Here is a 15,750-nt window from a genome sequence, read left to right on the forward strand (position 1 = left end):
TTCACCCGCCGCCATTGCGGAGTGGTCACCACCTCGTGGCTCTTTCTTTTTTCCATTTTTAGTTTTCGGAGGCGTTTCGCAGTCATCGGTCAGGAATTGGCGCAGACTCTGCGTTTCTGTCAGAAGGAGGAGGATTCCAGAGTTTCGACCCAGACAAATTGCCCCGGCGGCTTGCGTTGCTTGTGTTCTCTACTGGTGTATCAGCTCCAGTATGCGGTTGCGCCAGTCCAAGCTACAGTGTTACCCTGATAAATGGAACTTTTATCAAAACCTAGTGAAGACTTTTTCTTACAACTTCGGTTTTACGGGCATTTACTTATAGTCTGGATTATTGGTGTTTCTTCTTTTTTTTTCCAATTTTCTATCATAAAATTATTTTTTATAATTATCAGATTTGCTAAGTTAATATGTTTGCTAAATTTGGGATATGCTTTACAGAATATGTTGACTTCCTCAGTCGCTTTATTAAGCAAGGAATATTTATTTTCCAATCAAAGTTGTTCTGTAAAAGGGTACGTTTTATCGAAGCTTCACTCTAAATCAAAGCTTAACGCCCTCTTCCTGGCCTAATTATGTTGTTGCACATGCACATTTTTATGAATGAATCACAGCCTCCAGCACTTTCCCACACGAATGAAAAAATATTTATAAAAATGAATTAGTCTGTGCTGAAAAATGTTATGGAATTAAAAAGTATAAAAAATGGATCGCCCGAGCAGGGACTTGAACCCTGGACCCTTGGATTAAAAGTCCAATGCTCTACCGACTGAGCTACCCGGGCACATGGCAACAGGGTCGCGAAAAACGAAATAAGAGCAAACATCGCCAAAATCAAGAGAACAGTTCTGGCGCTCTGCCATTCTGTACTTTCTCTTTAAGTTGGTTGCTGTGACTAAGGTGTTCGCAAGTCTATCATCATTTTAAAACTGTTTTATGTCTCTTTTAAAATGAAAACTTATTTTGATATTTTAACTGTCTGTCATTAAATGTTTTTCTCTATAAGAACAACCAATTTGCTAATTTTCTAGTCAAAAACAACACAAAATTGCAGGGGACATTTTTAGCAGTATTTTATTTTTTTCTAAATAAAGAAATGATGCTTTTAGACTTGTATGCATATGCATAAAAGTACTGCTGTATTTTTAGAAAAATAATACCAATTTAAAACTATAAAATTCATAAAATTATAACCGAATAAAAATTAAATGGCCTACATCGAAATACCGAAGTTGCTTAATCAGTAATAATTTTCTGGGATTTTAAGAAAACCCTAGACCGTGAAATTTCTAAATGGGCTGCGCTCAAAATCGAATTCGAAAATTAATCCGATTTGTATTGATATCCCAATTAGAGTTCCCATTCAGGACAGATGAAGAAGCAGATGAAATGCAGTGAACGACCTCCCCAACGATTCGCCGATGTCTGTGAATGGGATGCGGCTAGAGAAATGCATTTATCAAAACATAAAAATAAACACGAATTGCTACAGAAATAGACAAAGGGCGCAGCGACCAAATGTTTCCCTCCAAATATCCGAAGAAGGAATTTGTATGTGCATATACATATATTTAAACAGCTAACCAAGCAGAGGAAAATGCTTGAGAATGCTAGTGCGTAGGGGTATACATGTGTACAGTTTTTGGACTTCGGCTTTTCCTTCGTTTTCCACAGCTGTCAAAGAAATACCCTTTCCTCTTGCATGTAATTGCTTGATATTGGGTAGATTTCGAGGGATAGGAATTTTTTGGGATAGGGGTTTTCTTCGGATCCACTCGCCGCTGACCTTATGACTGACAATTTCCTCAGCACATTTATCTCTTTGGGTCCCCTGCTATCGCACTTTGTTCCCCACTCACTTTTCAATTATTCCTCTTTTTCTTTGTCTCCGCGGCAGACAAGTTTTCCATATGTGTATGTTTGCTTAATACGTTTTAAGCGCTTTTTAAGCGTTCAAGTCACGATTTTCATATTTATAGAGTTTACAGAGGAAAAGCGGTGGGAAGTGGGGTGTGGGGATCGCTGATTGATCAGCTGTATATATGTGGATGTGCAAGCTCTTCTTGATGCCTATCTGGATTCGATTTTTCCTCTCCACTCTGTCGTTGTCTTTTCTTTTCTATAAATTTAATTATTAGGGTTGCCCGAAGGCAACTTTGAACTTTGTCTTATCGTTAATTACATCGCCAACGCTTTTTCGTTTTTCCCAAGATTTCCTTAGTTATTTCTTTTATTCTGCAACCCAATGATGGATCACTCCCATGTGCTGGGGAATTCCAGCTAAACACAGCAGTTCATGCTTTGCACTATGGGAAATTTGACCACTTTTTCTGGCCTAAATTAATAACTCCAGAACGGGGAGAGATATTCAATTGATGTTTTTTGTATGGGGTTACACTAGTCCATATCTTTTATGGTGCCAAAAATTGTGGGCGTGGCACCGCCCTTTCTATTTTTTGTAATCTATAACTCCAGAACGAATAAAGATATTTAATTTTTTTTTTTTGCAATAATTTGCACTAGACCATATTAAAACGTACCCCAAAAACTGGGGGCGTGGCACAGTCCCTTATATTTATATTATTAATTTTCGTAAAGGCTTTCTTTCATTTTGTATGCTTTTTCTAATCTCAGCAAAAACAACTGATTTCGTGATAGAGTTTATATACTTAATTATTTTACAGAAGTTAACAACAATAGTACTAATAAAAATAACGAAACAATTCAGTAACCGCCTTGTTTAACTCCCGTTTAGCATGAGATTACTCTGAATTTGGAAAAGTAGGGTTAAGTCTAAAATCTTTAAATTCTCCCAGAATCGGTAAAAGTGGTTTTTAAAATTACAATAATCTGAACAAGAATTAAATAAGCTACAACATGAGGTATATTTTATTGATGCAATCTGCTGCAATCACTTTAAATCTCTATTCAAAGTTAGGCATTATAAAAAAAAAATACTTTTGTAAAGCAACTAAGATTTTTACTAAATTACTGGGACAACACTAGTTTTTTTTTCTATTGAATGTTGCAAACGCCTAATAGAAGGCCCACTGATTAAAATACTTTTTACAGAATGAAAATTAACGCTTTGGTTCCAAAGATATTAGAACTTTTGTAACGAAAGAAAAACTTAATGTTGCAGATTGTTATATTGTGTACGCGCAACAGCTGTTTTTAACAGCTGATTTCTTTGTTGTGGCGCCATCTATTAAAATTTCTAGTACGCAGCACTAAAGATTGGTCAATTATGAATGCGTACACTAGATATTATTGTAATATTCCGACTTTCAGAAAATGGGTTTTGGCCAGAAAAAGGGGTCAAATTTCCCATAGTGCTTTGGTGCCTTTTCTCAGGACGTAAGCCAAAAACTATAGTTTTAGCTTTCAACTAAAGTATACTAAATATCTAAAAATACAAGAAAGATACACATTAAATTGTTGAGCTTAAAATATCTTTTTATTACATTTTATTATTGAAATTGTTAAAAATATATGTATGTATGTACATTGTATTTTTGTATTAAACAAAATATATTCGTAAAGCATATTAGGAACTCCCCCTTTCTGAAGATACATTTTTAAATACCTTACAATATTTTTCACAACATATAATCTGCATAGATATAATTTTTAATGTGATATACGGGTTTCAGTTTAATGCAAATTTAGCGATAAAACCACGTAGAGGAAGTTCAGTTTTTTTCTGTTGACAGGAAGAGGCGAAGACAGCCGACATAGATGAACATGGAATGATTTAGCACAAATTACCCACACTAAAATTAATTACTTCGTCTTGACCAGAACAGAACAGAACATCCGAGTCAGCCAACCATGTCCTTTTGATGGCTGGGAACGAGCACCGAAAGAGCAGCGAAAACAACTAAAACTATGCGAAGGAAAATTTTCGTTTTCATTGGAAAAATGCATAAATTTTCCACCAAACTGAGGAATGAGATGCAAGGCAAGGAAAAAACTTGGCTGGCTGTCTTTGTTTACATACTTCTTTTAACTGAAATTTATCGCCCGTCGCCGCTCCTACGCGTGAAATTGTAATAATTAAGCGGAAAATAAAACCGAGGAGGTTGGGGAAATTGAAAAACCATTACGCCGAGGCATTTTGTATACTTGCTTTTCTCTTTATTACAGTTATAATTTATTTGAGGCGATTTTTCAATCGCACTCCACATGCGGTCAGTTTAAGAAGCGCTCCCTCCCAGTTGCAATCAATCATGAGAATTGTCAGGGGGTTCCCCCACTCTATATGCATACATATACATATGTACGTATAGTTTCCCCTCGATCAATCGAAGGGAACATGTGTACACAGTACATATCTTGGCCGATTCGTTACGCAGCTCAAAGTCGAACCGAAATGGCATTTTAACATGCCACATGAGGCAGTTTGGTTTTCATTAATCAACATTGTAAAGGTTCCACTCTTCAACCTCGAGGATGCACTTCGTCTTGAGTGGGCGATTCAGATACGGAGTGGGAGGGCCTTCACTTAACTGTCCAGTGGAGTGCATCTAGCATTATAATCGGGTTTTGTATCATTCTACTTAAAATTAGAACTTTTAAACGGCACCGTGGGAAGGCATTCAATTCTAGGGTGTGTTCTTGCTTATGTACTATTTTAATTAATTTTAGTTCTTTTGTTGTTAATATTGAGTAACTTTATTTTATTGCAAGGGGCTTTGAATTATATTAAGTGAGCTTGAACATCATTGAGAGTTTATTGAAAGCTGCAGTGAAATTCTGGAAAATGTATAATGACTTCAAAATTTAATTACATTTTCCGCGTGTACTCTCTTCACCTATTCTACAAACTTATCATTTCAGTTTCCACGCTCTCTCTTTCTGCTAACCCAATCCACTTTGACCCTCGGCAATGGCAATTTTCACTTAATCGTTTTTCTTTATGCTGCTGGTACTCAATTTTCCGGGACTTTGTTGCGTTTTCCTTCGCCGGCTCCCCTATTTTTCATTATATTTTGTATTTTCACCTCGTTCTTTTTTTTTTTTTGCCTACCTGGGGTGCATTTTGCTTTGACAGCTCTCTCAATTATGCACAGGTGATTGCTGTGCCATTAGGACGCTCCTTTCCCAACCCTCCTTGTTTTCCCTTTAACAATAGAATTAAATAAGGATACACACTGGTACCCTTACAGGTGCGTTTCGTGTTTCAACCTGTTGTCCTTCTTGGCATATTGTGTTACCTTTGGTCCCTCGACGTCTTTTTTTCCACTTGCTTCCGGAAATTCCTTTGCAATTTTTAGAGTGCAGCAGAAAAGGCCAGAAAAAGTATGTCTTTCGTCTGGCACATTATGTAAGATGAGTGCGATTTTACCAAGCACAGAATAATTAAGTAACATATTTTCCATGTCTCAAAGAAAGAGCCCGAAGGAAGTTTGTTTCTATTCTCGCTTTGTTTGTTTAACCAACTTTCGACACCACAACCAGGTTCAGACATAAACCATTCCATTTCCATATTCATTCTGTGATTTTATGGCTTTATTTTTTGGCTTGCGGCAATTTCTGAAATGTTCGAGAGCCAAACTGCATTTTGTTAATCAATTTGATTAATGTTGCCCTAATTGACTTTCACTTGGTGGAGTTTCATTTTGTCCGGGCCTTTCCATTTCGTTAAACGAGGGTATATTATTATTTTTCATTTTTGTTTTACCAGAATTTTGGACAACCTGTTTTACAGGGTATACCACTTTAGTTTTCGTTTTTAGCTAAAGGAAATTTCCATACGGATTTGAAAGATCTCAATTTAATTGCCGGCAATTTTTAGCTCGTTTTCACTCGGAATCAGTAGCAGCTGCATCTCCATTTCGCTTATTGATGCCACATGTCGAAACACATGCTCAACATTTGCGCAACCTTTGGCCACAGATACAGATACATAGATACATTTGTATCTGCGAGTGCATTGACCTCTTCCCTCCAAAAGGGAAATATCTCCAAGTCAGAACTTTGTTCGCAGATATCAAAGCACAAAACCATAACTAGCAGTCATACTCTTTTTGCAGTTATGTAGTTCTACTTTTCATTTCTACATTCATTTCGCTTCAGTTCAGTTCGTTCAGCGCAACTCAGTTCAGTTAGTTGGCTATTCACGAGAAAGTGGCACGACATGCTCCTCCTGCTCCTCCAGCTCCTCCGTTTCCTCCCAGCTAGCTTGGCGTGTTCAGGAAGCATCGTCTGGCCAACTATACTGAAACTGGGTTGAATTGGGCTGACAGACGCCGGATGTCATCTAGCTGTCGGACTATTTTCCCAGCCCCCTCCTCATCATCTTTGCTTCTGGCTCCTATTGAATGGTACTATACCTCGCCCACTCCATTTACATTGAATTTTTCATTTCACTGAAAGTTCGTTTTGGTTTCAATAAGGGGAAAGGGGCATGAACTGCGCTAGCTAATAAGGCATTCTTTGTTGCAGATTGCCATTTTACTAAAACATTTATAGGTTCAAGTAAGGATGGCGTATTCTTAGCGCATCGGTTATTAAGAAATAACTATATCTACTCCGTTTTACAGGTTAGAGAGGTAGAGGTAAAGAGGTTACAGTTAGAGATTTCTCATCAATATATTTATTTTTCATTGAGAAACTACTTTGTGCATTCTCCCTACTACTATATAGCCAATTTGTTCAGAAATCCCCTGTAATGCATATCATTTCCGTGCGCTGACAGGCTCAATAAACTACGTTAACTGGATGCCGAAAAATGTGCGCCATTTAAATTCGCCTCGCTCCTTTTTTAGGCATCGTCCTGGCATTCCACTTGACGGCACTTGAGCAACGTCGTCAACGTTCTTTCTTTTTTCTTTTTTTTTTGCGCAAAGGGTAATTTTTGCACGTGTGCCGCCACTTGACGGCAACTTTGGAGGGGGGGTGTGCAGAGGAGAGAGGGGAAAGTCCCGGCCAAGACGGTGCAACAATTGGGGAAGACCTTAAAGCGCTGCCAGCTCAATTAAGTCAACGTAATTGGCCTAATTGACTCCGACGGCCAACAAAGGCTGCCTTCTAAGACGTATAACTTTCAGGGCGTGGGGCGGGGATGCCGCTGGAACACACAGGCAGTTTGGAGAGTGAAATTTTTGAGGACCAGCAGATAAGCACGTTGTTGGCTGTCGGGTTAGCTTTTGGCCCCAACTTATCGCTGCAACCCAGAAAAAAAAATCTATCCAAACACAAAGTGAGGCAACCAACGGCAGACGCAACATAAAAACCTCATCAACAACAGCGTTGACACAAAGACCTCAAATAAACAAGCAGCAATTTCAAAATAAGAAAAAAATAAAAACAAAAGCTGTACAAAAACACAAACAAGAAGGGGGAGTGTAGTAAAAAAACGAAGACTGAAATTCAAGAAAAGAAATTGAACTTCCTTCTTGGGCTTTTGAAACTTCAAGTTGTTTAGGAAGTACAGAGAAAGAAAGGAAGCTTTTTTAGTATTAATATTTTTTGTGCTGAAATAAAATGTTAAGGCAGGATTGAGATATTGAAACATACATTGAAGAAGTACAATCGTCTAACACACCACTGAAAACATTGATTATAAAAACCTTAGGATACATAAGCATTAAGCTTTTGGAAGATATTTTGATCAGTTTCTCTTTGTGTACATAAAACTTGTGCATAAAAAGTCAAAACCTATTTGGGTTAAGCCAAAAGCTAAAAGGTTGAAGGGGAAAAGAGAAGCGAGTGGGGAAGTCGGAACCATGAGCCAGCAGAAATTCAAATTCAACTTTAACTTCAAATTCGTAATGAAATTGAAAATGCGTATACATATGTGTTAGTGTGTGTGTGTGTGTGTGGGGCAGGAAAAGCCAACTTGGCGGCCAATTGAGAATTGAAATTGAAACTCGCACTCCACTCGAAAATGAGCAGGAAAATCCACAAAGCGATCCGTTAAATTGGCGCTGCTAATGTGTGAGTTTGTGCGATGAGTGGTAACGATGATAATGCCGATGAACATGGGGCTGCTAATGGGTCCAATGATGATGATGATTGAAGAAGCCAATTTATCGAGGGTATGCTGTAATGGAAAGTCTGTTTGCTCGGAGTGTTTCTTAGTTGTTGAAAACGAAAACGAACTTCCGTGTTCGTGGTGGAATTTAATTAGAATGAATTGGAGCAGAACTATATTTTTAATCGATTCGTATGGTCCACAACCAACAATTTATTAGGGAATTTGATACGCTTGGGGGTAATTTAAGTTAATTTACTTTTAATTGAAAGAAAGCGTAATTTGGAGTGGGTTCTTAGAGGGAGTGGCTTTCTTTTATATTTCTTAAATAAGTTTACATAGACATCGCTATTATTTGTTTAATTATTATAAGCATAGTACGCAATCAATAAATATATCCTATTAGCCGAATTCAAATTAACGTTTCCATTCGATTCAAGTGCTAAATTAGTTTATTCGAATAACTACAACTTTCCCATTCATCTGATTCACTTTCAGCGGAGACGCGAACGTGGTCGCATTCATTTGAAGGGCGTTCGCCTGGTGGAGGAGGCGACGGTCAGCGGCGAGGGCGGCGATCCCTTTGCACCGGATGTGAGTAGCCAGAAATGTTTGGGAATGGTTATATTTCATTAACAAACGTTCAAATCCAATCCCCCCATTCATTCATCCATCCAGGGTTATCCGTTCCAAGTGGGCTACTGTGAGATCTCTTCGTCGGCCAATTCGCATCAGGTGGAGAACGGCGGCGGGGGCGGAATCGAGGGTCAGCAGAGTGGACGAGCGGTGCCACAGTACACACTCTACGTGATCGCCAACAGCGAAAAGGAGCGCAGCGAGTGGATCCGCGCCATCCGCCAAGGTGAGCCCCCATTGACTCGATTCATGATGACCCAATAAACAAAGGCAAGGGAGCGCCAAACTGCAGCTGTTTTAAGCCAGATCAATCGCAATCGATAAGAGGTAGTCGTGTTCAGTTCAAGAAGCGCCTCTAAATTAGGGAAAAAGTGACCTAAAATAATCATAAAGACTTAATTGGTTAAAGGCAGATGGGTTTTGCAGTTTAGGAGACATGGAAATAAAATCAGGGAACATTATTGTGTATAGTGTAGCATGTACGACCTTAATGAGTGTTGAATGAAGTTCTTCATTCTATAAGCTTTATTATTTATATTTATTTATTTCCAGTTTGTGAGGACAGTAATACTCCAAAGTCGTACCGCTATCATCCGGGTTTGTGGTCCGGAAAGAAGTGGAGCTGCTGCAAGGGATTATCTCGAAGCACCTTTGGTTGCAGAGCAGCCGCCCATTGGCGTGAGGCAAACAATAATCCAAGTAAGTAAATGCTATCTTATAATAGCAAATATGTTGTCAAAACATGTATGAATATGAAATACAGTTTAAGATAGTCAACTTAATAAAATTGTGTAGCTTCTCAAAGCAGTACATATAACATACGAAGTTTTGCGCAACGAGTTGTGATTTCTAGACTAAGATTATATATTAAATGTGCTGGAAGACCGACTCTCTGGCGCAGTTGAAGAACCTCTTGAGGCTAGCCTTGACTGGCGACTTCCTTGCCGTGTCAGGCAAATGTCATTGTCAACTGTGGGAGTTCCCCCACTGCCAGCCACTTTCCCTGCCCCCCAAAAACTTCTGGATGTGCCCCGGGGGAAACTGTACCGCCCCATTCGTAAAATGCTCCTTTGTATCTGCACATTTTTTCTCACTTATCGCCCCTTGTTTTTCACACACATGTTCTGCATTTGCAACGCTTTTCCTTTTTCCTGTCGTCAGGCCTTATTTGACACATTGTCTGCGGTGCCAACTGGCTCCCCATTTGGATTTTTCTTTATTTTGTATTGTGTGTGCGTGTCTCAAGTGCAGCTCTTCTACTTTTCTAAGCCGTTAATGAGCAGGCTCGAAAGGAGTCTGGGCTGGGAGAGAAGTATCTGAGTATCTGAGACTTACGCAGATACCGGTAGATACTGGCAGACACTTGCAGATACTTCTGTGTGGCCGGAACAAATACCTCAACAAAATGGGCATTTTGCTGGGTATACAACTCTAATGCAACTTGGCACCTGTCGGTAAGTTTTTTTGTTTTTATTGACTGGGTGCTAATTCCTTATAACGTGGCTGTGGTCAGCAAATAGTTGCTAAAAAGTTTGTCTTCCATATTTGCCTGTGGATTGCAGGAAACTTCTAATATTTGCTTCAACTAAGGTAACGAATTTGAAAATAATTGATCAAATGAAATGTAAATTATACAGGTTCTACTGCTTTCGTCATTAAAATCTCAAGAAGACATCTTACTCGTTTCTATCAACCTCACGAGACTTACTGTTTGATCTCATAAGATTGTGTCACAGACTTTGAGTCATCAACGCAAATCTTTGGTTAGCAATTGATAAAAGACTCTCCAGGAAATTAACAAACAAAAAGATGGTTAGAAAAGACCCCTTTCTTCGTTATCTGTACTGCTTTAATAAACCCAAAACAAATTTCCCAAAAGCAATGCTCTACAATAGTAATTGTATAATGTATGAGGCAGGAATGTAAACACCATTTTGCTTGTCACTATATCTCAAATCCTTTGCACTCATTATCGCCTGTCATAAATATTTTGATGTAGATCACCAATTGTCCCGGCACCTTCTCCAACCTTAACCCCTGACCGCCCCAGGCAGCTGAAATTATGGTCGAGAACTTTTCCCATTCGCCGACAGCCCGCAGATGTCAAGCTAGTGTTCTGATTGCTCATTTGTGTCATCAGATTAGATTTGAAAATGGGAACGAAACTGGGAACCAGAAGACAGAACCCTAAATGCCATGTGTGGCCACATTGTGTCTCACTGTTTGACAGTTTCACCGAATTTAGGGCCCAACAAAATTCAGTTGCCCCTGGTTGCGATATCTTCATGAGGATTCTCCACATTTTCATTTCTTCGTTTTCGTGTTGTGGGGACATCAATTAGTGGCGTCACTTTAAATTGCCGTTAAGTCTGGCAAATTTCGGCCAGTCATTGGGTGGAATAAGAATCTCGAAGGCATTGGGATGTGCAAGGAGCCAAGCGGAAATAACAATAAAAATCAGGTCGCCTTCATCTTCATTTATCAGACGAAGACAATGAAAGTGGAATGACTGGGCCTGCGATTGCGGCAGCTTGTCAGTTGCCGTTACAATAAATTAGCCTGTCAATTTTCTCCTTCGGTTATCTTTCACTCCACCTCACGGCCCTACGCCCCCACACCACCACCCAACGTCTTCAGAAATTAATTACGCTACCCGAAAATCCTTTTCCCTCCACAATTTGACTTTCGCCGCGTGCCATCGTATGGTATGGTATGATTGCATTTAAAACCCACTTCGCATGACTCTTAAAATGGCCAGAAAGATCGAGGGTGAGATGATTAAGAGGAAAAGTGTTGAGCTTCTGACAACTATAAAGATATGTTCCAATAAATTATTGACTCAGAATGAATGAAAATCCCTTCAAGAATAACAACTAACTACAAGTTTTGACAAATTGTTTTTACATTTTAATGGTATATACATCGAAGTATTCATTACCATTATGGTAATAAAAGAACATACATAAACATAAAAAATATTGTTACATTTTTAACTTTTAAAAGGCGGAATGTTGGAATCTGCCCCGATTCATGTTAAAGATGAAAATAAATGAAGTAATAAACCCAAGTAAGCCGAATAATCAGGCGATACGCAGAAAGTAGGGTCCGCTAGCTGCAATTTAACGATGTCGTTGCTCTTTCTCCAGATTTTTTGTGGCTCGGATTTTCGGTTCTGTTCCACTATTCCCGAAAACCAAAGATTATTATCTGGGTTCCCGAGGGGTAAAGAAAATAAAGAGTGAAAAGGAAGGGGGTATATCTTAACCATAAAAAAGTGAACTCGAAAACAAACAAAGAAGCGGGCTGAAAGAAGTTTTTCTATTAAGTTTTAACCTGAGTTTTTGGGTTGCACTTTTTTTTCGTATCTCCTTTTTTTTTTTTCATTATTTTGACAAACCCAACCAGCAAACACCCCCGCCAATAGCAGGGAGGTTTCCTTTTGGCCAGTGGCCAGTTCTCCAAACTGGTTTCGGTTTTTAGCCACCACGGATGTATCCGAAAAGGCAGCCAGTTCGATATTTAAGAGCACAGCCCAAGAGAACAGCAGAAACAGCAGCCAAACAAACTCAAATCGACGAAAAAAAAGCTGAAACCCGAACAACACAAACTGGTTCTTATTTTGGCTCTGGCCTGGGCCAATTGTTTAAGCCTCGAATGGAAAAAGTAAACAACAACAACAACTGGCCAGTATCTTGGTATCACTATTGTTGCGGTTGTGTGAGTGTGCCTAGGCACGTGCATTGAACTTGGCTTGAAAACTAGGATGGTACCCAATAGACCTATACTCGTAGAACCGATGCTGCTTCCTTTCTTTGGCCGCCGCAGGCTCTGAATTCAGTTTAGTAGGGAGGATGGGGAGGAACTGGCTTGTCTATCTGTCAGTATGTCGGTGCGCCTGTCCCCCTGATGATTTGATTAATTTTGCTATTAACCGATCTTGGCCAGACGTCCGCCTCCTTCCATTTGATTGTAATTAGGTGCCCCTTGTTGTCTCCTGCAGCTCGGAGAAGAACACCGAAATGCGTCGGGTGAGTGACCATGAAAACGGACCTAAACTCCGGGTCCGATAAAAGTCATAGTACACTGGGAACAAATTTAAAACTATATTATAAAACGAAAGTTTTAAAGAACTCCCTTCCCAACATTTACATAATTCATCGTGTACTATTTATTTTATATGTGAGTTTATTGATGATATACGATCGATTATTCTTTATTTTGGGTTGATTGCAAGGTTTATTGTATTTTTTCTAAGTGCATGTAGTCTGAAGCGCGTTGCTGTTCCCGTTCTTGAAAACCAATCCGCCAGACGAGAAACGCGCCTTTGCGCCTTGTGTTAGTTGTTGCTGCTGCTTTTTGTTCATGCATCTTCAGTGGCTAGTGGCTGGTGGCTGCGATGCCTTCGACCTGCCCAATGTGCCTCGCATTTGGCTCCATTCTGTTGGATTCTGCTCTGTTCTGGTCGGGTCTTTCAAAAAGTTTTAGGCCGCCTCGCGGTCGGAGTGCGACGTCCCAACCAGCCCCACCGTCTCCACCGCATCCCCTGGTCATCCTGCCATGATTAATGATGCGTTCTGTTGTGATTCGTTCTAAACGTGGGAAATCGGCAGCAGAAGCCGAGCTTTCGAATGGTTTGAACCCTTCATTTTTGTTTATTTCGTTTTGGCCCGTTCTCCTTTGTTAACTCACTCAAATCTCTTAACCTTTCCATCTCGAAAAAGACCACGCAATAATTATTTTTGGCCATACATAATATCTCGGCAAATTTCTCAACCAATTAATTTCTTTTCACGAAGAAGTGGCGTGTGACAAGTGTTTGATTTCCCATAATCCGCCAATTGGTTGGTATTATATAAACGCTTAAGTCTGGTCTTCGGACAGGATTTGTTATGCTAAGCTGGTAATTACCTCATGTCTGTAAAAAGCCAGTGAAATTAAGAAAGAATTTCCATCATTCTCCAAGCAGGTTTGGCAGTTAATCAGAAGCATTTAATCATTTGATATTGAGAGGTTGAAGACAAATTCATTTGATGGATGGTATGATAATGATTTCTTTATACTTATGGTAATGCATAAGCGGGAATTTTATTCATTTCAAAAATACAAGTCAAAGAAAGTTGTCCATTGCAAGGGAATTCTTAAGAAATTCAAAAAATACCCGTGCTTGTGCTTTTTTTCTTTTCCTTTGATAAGAAATAGAGTAATTTCTTATTTCTGTTCCATCAGAAACTTCCTTGTTTCGCTTTATTGAGAAAACAAAAATAATCCCCAACATGTTCTTTTGAAGTTGTTTCCCAAACTTTTCCTGTCGCCTTGTTTTTGTTTACTTGCTATGCTCCAAAATGTTTTTCCTAATTGCGTCTTATAATTGATATTAGCCATGTCTGTTCTCTTTCTATTTCTTTCTCTCCACTCCATTTTGGCCATCAGCCGAAAGATGCAGCCACCACCCCCTCTCGCCTCCTTAACTTCCCTTTCTCCATCTCAAACTCTCTCGCCTCCCTCTCTTTTTCGTGTGTGTTGCATTACAAGTTGCCCAAAAACAAAAATAAACAAAAACTTGCTCTTAAGCGTTTTCTGCTCATTTCGTTAGAACTTTAATATATTTATGGTTAGTGTTATAACCCCCACTCTCGTACCGTCTCTTTTCCACTTGCATTTACGCGAGTTACTAATTTTTCATCGACTCTAACTGTAATTGTGACTGGCTAAGTGCACAAGTGCTCATTGATTTGCCTATGCAAGAAAAAAGCAACAACTTTTGCGGTTAAATTTGCATTTCTCTTAGGCTCGGTTGCATTTTTTCGCTCCACTCTGCTCTTTTCTGATACTTTGTTATTCTCTATACCAGCTGTGCTCCACTCTGCTGGTCCCAGTGTTGTTATTTTACCTCCTACTCGGCAGCTCTCTTAAGATCTGCCGTCCCTTTTTAGCTTTACAGAGGATCTCTCCCCCACACTTTACTGTTCACTCCATTTGCACTTAAAAAAAACATTAAGAATCAAATATTATACAAACATTTTGTTTACGATTAAATAAATATTTTTCTTTAAATAAAATTTTTATATTAATTAGTTACTATTACAAGATATGCTGCTTGCTATTAGCATCTCAGAACAATATCAGTTGCCAAAATTATATTGATATTAAAAATCAAGTTGTACAACTCTAGGGTGCATTTCTCTGAGTGTAATGTTGACCGTGCTCTTTACTCTCCCATTGTTGCGCTTACTTCTTGAGCTGCTGAGAAGCGCTCGACGCCTGCGCGATCCGAATCCGATTGAGTTTCTTTTGAACCGTCGTCGAGTGCACAACGCAGAGCGGAAAGCGTAAATCGAAAAGCGGTTGCGGTTTCGAATTTAGCTGTTGTTTCGATTGTCGCGTGTGCCATTGAAAAACACAGTAGTTTGATTTTAGTACCAACTGAATACCACGATAACCAAATTGCTAGATCACTGGCCGCGTTAAGCCGCAAAAGTGCAATAAATTAGAAAATTTGTTTACGGCCAAAACGTGCGGCGGCGACAAAATGTAAATGCTCAGGCAAAAGTGAAGTTTGCTCAAAAGGCCAAAAAGTGTTCTCAGCCCCAAAAATAAATCCAAATGTAAATATCTACAAATTGAAAAAATAAAAGAATTAACTGAGAGGCAAAAGTGTTTGCAGCCAGGCGAAGCGAAGACATTATTGTGCCTTTCTTGACTTATTACCGCTGGAGATCTCACTCATCTCCAAAACTCATTTCTAACAGTAAAAGTTGCTTATGTCACGGCACACACACAAATACAAACATCTGCGTTCAAACCCTATTTAGTGGACCAATCTGGCAACTCTGGGGAGCCGAGTAAAGTTGTTTAACTTGTTTCTTTTTGGCGTGCCACAGCAGTTTTTCTGCTTTTTGCTTTCGTGCTTATCTTATGCGCATTTTCTAACAGTCCCCCCTGTCACCTGCCACCCCCTCTCAGAAATTCATTATTTCTTCTGCCCATTTGCTTAATTAACTTGTCGAAAAAAAACACACACTTAATACAAAAAACTTACACGAGAAAGAACTCCTCAAAGGTTTATTTTTGGCTTATGGTCTTCTATTGTGTTTTTCTATTTAGCATCTTTACCTAGTGGAAGTAAATTCTGGATTTAG

At 39.2% G+C, this 15,750-nt stretch overlaps 1 protein-coding gene and 1 non-coding gene across 5 annotated transcripts in view; one reads left to right on the plus strand and one right to left on the minus strand.

The window, feature by feature from the left end:
* LOC6527686 (tyrosine-protein kinase Btk29A) overlaps positions 1 to 15,750 on the plus strand; it is a 44,501-nt gene that overhangs the window by 10,035 nt on the left and 18,716 nt on the right. For 2 of the 4 annotated variants that reach the window (XM_015197536.3, XM_002088735.4), the window contains exons 3-5: positions 8,474 to 8,569; positions 8,654 to 8,837; positions 9,164 to 9,310. In XM_015197536.3, coding sequence (XP_015053022.1) covers positions 8,474 to 8,569; positions 8,654 to 8,837; positions 9,164 to 9,310 — 427 coding nt within the window. Of the gene's footprint in view, positions 1 to 8,473; positions 8,570 to 8,653; positions 8,838 to 9,163; positions 9,311 to 14,897; positions 15,217 to 15,750 lie in introns of those variants that run through there. The other 2 variants (XM_015197535.3, XM_015197534.3) reach the window with 1 other exon arrangement.
* Trnak-uuu lies at positions 709 to 781 on the minus strand. Its single transcript has one exon. It is a non-coding gene; the product is annotated as a tRNA-Lys (tRNA).

Source organism: Drosophila yakuba, chromosome 2L, assembly GCF_016746365.2.
Source record: "Drosophila yakuba strain Tai18E2 chromosome 2L, Prin_Dyak_Tai18E2_2.1, whole genome shotgun sequence".
Classification (NCBI taxonomy): domain Eukaryota; kingdom Metazoa; phylum Arthropoda; class Insecta; order Diptera; family Drosophilidae; genus Drosophila; species Drosophila yakuba.